At 37.8% G+C, this 7,919-nt stretch overlaps 1 protein-coding gene across 1 annotated transcript; it reads left to right on the forward strand.

Annotated features, from left to right (window-relative positions):
- Nucleotides 957-6,355, forward strand: LOC105176636 (chaperone protein dnaJ A6, chloroplastic). Its single transcript, XM_011099507.2, has 8 exons — nt 957-1,049; nt 1,927-2,036; nt 2,720-2,864; nt 3,078-3,135; nt 4,118-4,160; nt 4,790-4,838; nt 4,951-5,031; nt 5,155-6,355. The coding sequence occupies exons 2-8, from the start codon at nt 1,930-1,932 to the stop codon at nt 6,007-6,009; spliced, it is 1,338 nt and encodes a 445-aa protein (XP_011097809.1). The 5' UTR covers nt 957-1,049; nt 1,927-1,929; the 3' UTR covers nt 6,010-6,355.

Genomic DNA, 7,919 nt, shown 5'->3' on the forward strand with positions numbered 1-7,919 from the left:
CAAACCCCAATTTAAAAAGTCACATGTCTGACATGTGATTTTTTCCGACGAGTGACTCAACTTTCCAATCAAATTTGTACCAAAATTGAGATTTTTTTAGTTTTATTGGACTAAAATGGAATCCTAATAACTTAGGGGACTAAAACGAGAATGACCTGAAATTAGGAGACGAAAGTTGCCTTTAAACCTTAAATTTTTATAGCGTGTTGATGATAATTATAAATAATGCATTAAAACATTAAAAACTATTTATTATATAAATATCGTATTGTGATAGTTAAGCAACTCATTGTTCATGTTTAGGAACCCAAATTATGTAATTGAATAAAGCATTTTCTATTTATGACGGGTTAATTTAAATACTTTAAAGGGCTTATTTTAAAACATAATTCATATACCATTAATGTGGTAATCAGTGATTAATTTTAAATTTTGACTTAAATATCATGAGTGTAATTACAACATTTTTATTGAATGGCAATAATGGACACATAATAATTAATTTAATGTTTTGCTAATAAGTTACAAAATCTTCTTAATCGATTTTCTTAATTATTATTTAAATATATTATGTTGGTTGAATTGAAAAACTATTTCATCATATAACAAATATCTGTATATGCTTTGTATTAAGAAGTACATGAAACAAAATTACTTTGGTACTGTTTTATTATTATTTTTAATTATTTCTATCTTTCCAATAAAAATTGTGATTTATTTTAATGTAAAAATAATTATAAAAATAAAATAAATTAATTCAATTGAACATCATTTTTATTTTCCATAATAATTGTTCATATTTACTTAGAACTTTCAAGTTTCTTGGGCAAAATGGGTTGGATTGGTCCATGACCCAATAACCTGAAAAATGATGACCTGTCAAACCAAGTAAACCCGACCCGACCCGACCCAAGTGTGAAAGCCCTATATATGTTGAAGCGCCTTAGCCTCTCTCTCTCTCGCTCTTCAAGCTTTCTCTCCAACCTCTTGTTAGTTCGAGACTCCAGGTTCACCTCCGGCCACCAATTTCGGGAGGGCGACCTTTAAAGGTAACAATTGACGATTATTCATCGTTAGCGTCTCCTTTCAAGAATTACACGGTCGCACACACTGTTCCGTACACTGGCCACAGAGCCAGTAGCGCAATTTTCAGAGTAAGAAGGTGAGGAGGCAAACATCTTGAAGTGGGTTTCTAGGATATAGCAGACACGAACCAGTCTGTTGGTGAACTCGTGTTAATTTTATTGACTTAAAAAAGTGTGTGTATGTTCCATGGAAAGTTGAAACAAAAGATACCCTCTAAATTTTGAAGTTTTTATTTCCGAAAAGTTATGGAGAATACTTTCGGTGATTTGTCAGCATCTTTTGTTCGTATAATTTGGCTTTACGCTGCTTTTTTGTTATCCTAATAGGTGCAGGTGACGGCTGCGGGCTGCCTAAGGTTTAACAAATTACGTTATCTACTTAGCTGCGTAGGTTATGCTGTGGCTTCTATGACTGAACGTAGAGATGTTGCTCAAATGTTCTACAACATCAACAATTCAAGCTAATTGATAAAACAGAGAATTAGAGTAAACATAATTCCTGAACATAAGCTGAAAATTGATAACAAGCAATTACCAAGCCGTTCCACAAAACGGCAATTGAAGCTAACAAAATTCCATGACAAAGTAAAACAGAAGCATTTAAACAATGTGTTGGCGGCTGAATAAATTCCGCTATCATTTCTCTCATGTAACTGCTGACGTCCAAATTTAAATTAATCATCTTGTTGCCACTTGTCGAGGTTGATTTTCCGCACAAATCCATATTTTTAAAGTGGTAATTTTACTGCGATGTCCCTGTTTCCTGACTTGGCTTAGTTAGTTAATTCTAAATTGTGGGCGCAACATCCACATTCGGCATCTTACTGCCCTGAATGTGCAGGGGATGGCAATCATACCTTTTGGAAGCACATGGGTGACCCGGTGGGGAGTTCAGCCTCAGTCTGTAATAAGGCCCTCTATCTCAAATAAAGTGTCAACCTTGCTGCATTGGTAAGCATTAAGTTTGTCATGGCTTTCATCTTTTTCTATTCTTATCTGGGTGCTTTCCTTATTTTGGTGGATGTGTAGCTACTGGCTACTGGCTACTGGCTCTTTCCTTTTCTTTTCTGTATTTTTTGGGTATAAGGCTCGTGACACTAGTATAAATCTGGTGAGCTGTTTTTTCTCCAGTGAAATGTAAAGATTTGTTTGAGAATTTTAGAAATAGGATAAGATGAATTATTTTCCATTATCGTTTTCTGTTGAGAGTAACTAAGATTTCATCTATATCATGAGATCCAGGTATGGATCAACGTGATCATTAACTACTATAAACTATGCAAATAAGTACTAAATTGATGACTTTGGAAGAAGCATATTCTTGGCTGGTATGTGTATGGAAGTATTACTTGAGGTAAACACAATCAAGCAACTTAGGTCCATTCGAGAATAACATAGTGTAAAATCTTCCAACTCATTCATTTCTGAAATAGGATCAGACTGATGGGTATCGGAACTAGTTGCCACTAAGCTACATTGTGACAAGAGATAGCAAGGCTTCTTCTTCTTTTGGTTCTCTTTCATTTTTCCCACTAATGTTTGGACCATGTTTTTATACTATGTCGCACGATTTCTTTTATCATTGTTGCTCAAAGGAAGAGTCTGCCATTCATGCAATTGGTTCTTCTGTGTAGTGCATCAAGCAGTAGGATCAGATCACTGGCATCACCAAGTTCAACCTTGTTTTCTCAAGAATCCTTGAATGCACTTTTCAGTTCAGGGTCATACAACAATCCGTGTCAGAGAAGAGGAGCACGGCTTGTTGTTAGGGCTGACAGAGTAAGATGCTTTTGGACTCTGTTTTGGTATCTCATATAACCCATTGCCCTCGACCCCCAACACACACACCCAACAAAAGATGCATGCATGCACATGGCTATCCATACAGTTAATATATATTTGTTGAGAAAACAAGTCTATAACACTTTTTCAGCCCTTTGTTGTTACCTTCCATATAGAAAAATATACTTTAACTACCTTTCACACCCACAGGATTACTATTCCGTGCTTGGTGTGTCAAAAAATGCGAGCAAGTCAGAGATCAAAAGTGGTGAGTAAATTACATTGATTCTTATTTAGCATGCGTATGACTTTATTGAAAATCTTATCTTGATTACATGGCTGAAAATCTTCAATGCTATAGCATTTCACCTCAACCAACAATGCCATTGACTATGTATTCCATCTAAATTAGAAAAATAAATAAATAATTAAAATACTATGGGTTCCTCATTCCTGATTTGGCCATCTTTTAGTCTGGTGTTCCCCATCGAGTTGCGAATCTGCAGATTTCTTTTCCTTGACCCTTTAGTCAACGTTTAACTATTGCATCAAAATATCTTTTTACATGCATTAAAGGCCTACCGCGGATTATTTCAGTCGTATATGTTTGAAGAAAGGTAGTTCCTGGTGCGTTTTCTTGGCAATAAATGTGATTTTCCACTTATGGCATCCGGTGTTTATAACTGAAGCTATTCAATGGAATCTTGCATGCTTTAGCCTCTGCCGTAATATTTCCTTTATGTGATTCTCAAATTTCCCTTTGAGAATCACCTGTGTATCTTTTGCATGCAGGATCATTTTTTTTCTTTGCTATTTTCTATTATATATTCCCATTTTTTAATGGTAATGCTCTATATTTTCTTTTACGATTTGATTGCATGCTGAATTATTTTTTATGAAAGCTGGAATTTTAGAATCTGCATATATAGTTCTGCACTTGGAAGTTATTGGTCGTTAAGTTTGAGCCCTGTTAGTGATTACATATGTGGATTTCTTTACGGGGCGTTTTCCTTTGGCCCTTGAAAAATTGGGGCTCTCTTTGCATTCTCCAAATTTATTGAGGTTCGTCTATTTGCACCTACGGGGCACCACTGGATGGAATCGTACTTTGAAATCCTTTTATAATATTCCTCCCGGCACTGTTTTGAAACTACTAACTTTATTCTTTTCGGTAACTGCAATTCCTGATGGATTAATGTGATTCAAAGGATTTGAATTTGGCTTCTCTTATGTGTTTTCTTCTTCTGCAGCATATCGGAAGCTGGCCAGAAGCTACCATCCAGATGTGAACAAGTAAGTCATACTCTTGTTTGCGTTTCAACAGCAAGGTTTGATACCTTGTCTAACTCATGTTTGAAAGAAATATTCGATCACATAGAGGTTGATGTTTATTTTGTTTTTCCATATACATGGCTTGCATTTCCAGCCTTTTTAAAGGTAGAATATAAGCACCGAGAACTACGTTAACTAGTTGCTGCTTAGTAGAAGTGAAGTGGAATATTGGAATTGGCTTCTTACATACCGACTATGTTAACTAGTTGTTGCGTGGCACTTATGTGATGGAGAAGGCCTGACACTGACTGATCTTTCTCACTGAGACCATATCTGGAGGAAATTATCATAATTTCTCTAATCATTTTCCTGTTTTGCTATCTTATGCTAAAAAGAGAATAGGAAAAACCTTATAAACCAGGTTCTTGGGTACTAGGTGTTTTCAAAGTCGTGAAACATGGCATTAGTTTTGCTGGTAATACTGCATGTAACTGCCACTCTCTCTAAATCTAGCAAAGCACCATCAGGTCACAGAGGAGTTTCATCTCTGTCTTTAAGAACATGTGAATTTTACTTTGAGCAACATGCATATCATGTGAAAGAACCACCATTTAAAATGTAGTTTTGAAAATATTTCATCTCAACTGCAGAGAAGCTGGAGCGGAAGATAAATTCAAGGAGATTAGCAATGCTTATGAGGTAGAATAGTTTGACTGCTGAAAGATGTAAATGTTTTATTACTGTTTACTGACTACCGAGCATGCTCCTTGAAGCATAGAACAGGATAAATTAATTACAAACTGTGTAACAGGTTTTATCAGATGATGAGAAACGTTCCATTTATGACAAGTATGGGGAGGCTGGACTAAAAGGCGCTGGAATGGGCATGGGGGTAAGTCTTTCTGCTAATCGGAGACTGAAAATCATAGGATGATGTGAAAGTTAAAAAGTACTGGCTCCTGAGTACCGGTTTCTTCTGTGTTGAAACTTTCTAACATCAGCTCTCCAATTACAGGATTTCAGCAACCCATTTGATCTGTTTGAGTCATTATTTGAAGGCATGGGAGGCATGGGCGGAATGGGCGGCATGGGAGGAAGAGGGTCTCGCAACCGAGCAACAGAAGGTGAAGATCAGGTCTATAATCTGGTTCTAAATTTCAAAGAAGCTGTATTTGGTGTCGAGAAAGAGATTGAAATAGCCCGTCTGGAGAGCTGCAGCACATGTGATGGATCAGGGGCAAAACCAGGAACAAAGCCATCTAGATGTAGCACATGTGGTGGTCAAGGGCAAGTCGTCTCATCAGCAAGGACTCCTTTGGGTGTCTTCCAACAAGTGATGACATGTTCCACCTGTGGGGGAACTGGAGAAATCTCCACTCCTTGCAACACATGCAGCGGCGATGGCCGAGTAAGGAAGTCAAAGCGTATTAGCTTGAAAGTTCCAGCTGGGGTGGATTCTGGGAGTCGTTTGAGGGTCCGTTCCGAAGGTAATGCGGGACGGAGAGGTGGCCCCCCAGGAGATCTTTTTGTTATCATAGATGTTCTTCCTGATCCGGTTTTGAAACGTGACGATACAAACATCCTCTACACTTGCAAGGTTTCTTATATAGATGCCATCTTAGGAACAACAATGAAGGTGCCTACAGTAGATGGGATGGTAGACCTCAAAATTCCAGCGGGTACCCAACCCGGCACAACCCTCGTTATGGCCAAAAAAGGGGTACCCCTTCTGAACAAAAGTAATATGAGGGGCGACCAGCTGGTTAAGGTGCAAGTTGAGATTCCAAAACGACTAAGCGGTGAAGAGAGGAAGCTGATTGAAGAACTTGCCAACCTAAACAAGGCCAAGGCTCCTAACAGTAGAAGATAGCTGGAGCTTACAGGTTTTCTACCCTTATGATTTACTTTTTCTGTGCATCAGTGTCTGATGATTTATCCCAAAATTTTTAGCCCTTAGAATCTACATACATTGAGACCATGGCCAATGTGCTTGAGGCTGAATGCAGCATTTGAAATTTTGAGGATTGGTTGTGTCATGTTACAATATTTATACACAAAAGTGCGTATAGGGAGATGCCTTCGTAGTATTCTTATGGAAGTAAACAGCCCATACTTCAATATTTTTTACCATTATTTATTGTGGTATCGTGTAATAACAACTGTAAGTGGCACAAAATCTTTTCTGATTGATTAAATTTCTCATTTTCCTTGCTCCACTTTTATCCTGATGCATCTCTATTTCTTTCTACTGGTTTCCACAGATGTTAAGAAATGCAAAATTTTTCAGTTTTTCAGTCTCTCCATTTCATTCTATTTTCATTTACTGTGTGTTTACGGCAATGAAAAATGGTTCGGCCCAATGGTTGTTCTGGGCCACTCTGAAATTACAAACTTCTTATGGGCCTGTTAGCAGGCCTTGAAATTGCCCAAACTGACCTTGAAGAATGAGACTGTTAGACAGCTTGTCACAAGGGCTTCGGCAGCAGAAATAATATTGCCGCTTGCTGTGCGGCTTGATTCCTACACGCCAATCAGCCTTTAGTAACACTGACATCAATAAACGCAAAAATGCAGATTTTACAGCTAAAATGTGCAAGGACATAATGAACCCTTACTAACTCTACAAAAATGTGCAAGTCTTGGCCAATTAATATGACATACATTAGGTTTGCAATCTACATCTCCAATTGTTAGGAAAACTACCAAGAAGTCGTCTAGAATTGCCCTAGCTTTCTTGGAAATAACTCTACCATGTGATAGATAGTTGTCTTGAGTAAGATAACACCTATTGCCTGCAAAATGCCTCTTATATGCCTGCCTGAATCGTCTCTTATCTCAATTTGCTGGCAATCACCAATCCTTGGCCATGCTGATAGTCGGTTGGAACCTACTGATTATGCGCACGCTGCGTTGGGCAAATCCTGTCTGCACCATCTAATGTCATGTTGAGGAACTATGCGCACGCTGTGTTGGGCAAATCCTGTATGCACCATCTAATGTCATGTTGAGGAATCCCGCATATGAGAAGCTGCCTGCTCTCACCATCTATCATCTTGGTGAGAATCCCACACAGGTGCTACTCGCACAACACCAATTCAACCCACACAATAGCGTCCACCATTTCCATGTGTGCACACCATGCATATCCATCCATTGTTTTGCACAATGCCTTGCACACTTAATCCCAAGCTGCCAAGACAACAACCAATAATGCCTACATACAGAGAACCTACTAAAGATACTCCATCCATACACCTATGGCCTATACATTCACCAGTAATCTGATATTTCCTAATAAGCGGGCATTTATGAATCACTATGTCATGTACTGCTTGGCAGCCCGTGTCATTACATCAATATCTCGTCCCAACAAAATACCATCCTGTCCTAGCATCCATAGTCAAGTCCAAGGCACGAATCTACAGCACTAGACATAACAACATCTCAAGTAGCTAACACAAGGCCACTATAGTTGGGAAGAGTTGTCTAACATGAATCGATACTATGTTAACAATGTGAGTGAACCAGTGACATCATTTTTATAATAAAAAACTAACAAATATACATGACATCATGACCTTCATAATCGTATTAGAAACATTTGATTGATATTACTTCACAAACCCACAACAAAAAAAAGAAAAATAAAAGAAACCTCCAAAATCACAACAAATCTGTAAAGATTTTAGCCAAAAATCTTATTTCAAACACCAAAAAAACTCCACAATAGAAACATAATCCATAGAATTACTGGAACGATTATTAATGAAGATACGCTTC

This window comes from Sesamum indicum, linkage group LG2 (assembly GCF_000512975.1).
Source record: "Sesamum indicum cultivar Zhongzhi No. 13 linkage group LG2, S_indicum_v1.0, whole genome shotgun sequence".
NCBI classification, from domain to species: Eukaryota; Viridiplantae; Streptophyta; class Magnoliopsida; order Lamiales; family Pedaliaceae; genus Sesamum; species Sesamum indicum.

Excerpts from the sequence above, each read along its gene's own strand:
- LOC105176636 (XM_011099507.2), top strand. The coding sequence starts at position 1,930 with ATGGCAATCATACCTTTTGGAAGCACATGGGTGACCCGGTGGGGAGTT. Across the intron at positions 4,839-4,950 it reads AGATTAGCAATGCTTATGAG|GTTTTATCAGATGATGAGAA; the intron begins GTAGAATAGTTT and ends ACTGTGTAACAG. Across the intron at positions 5,032-5,154 it reads GCGCTGGAATGGGCATGGGG|GATTTCAGCAACCCATTTGA; the intron begins GTAAGTCTTTCT and ends CTCCAATTACAG.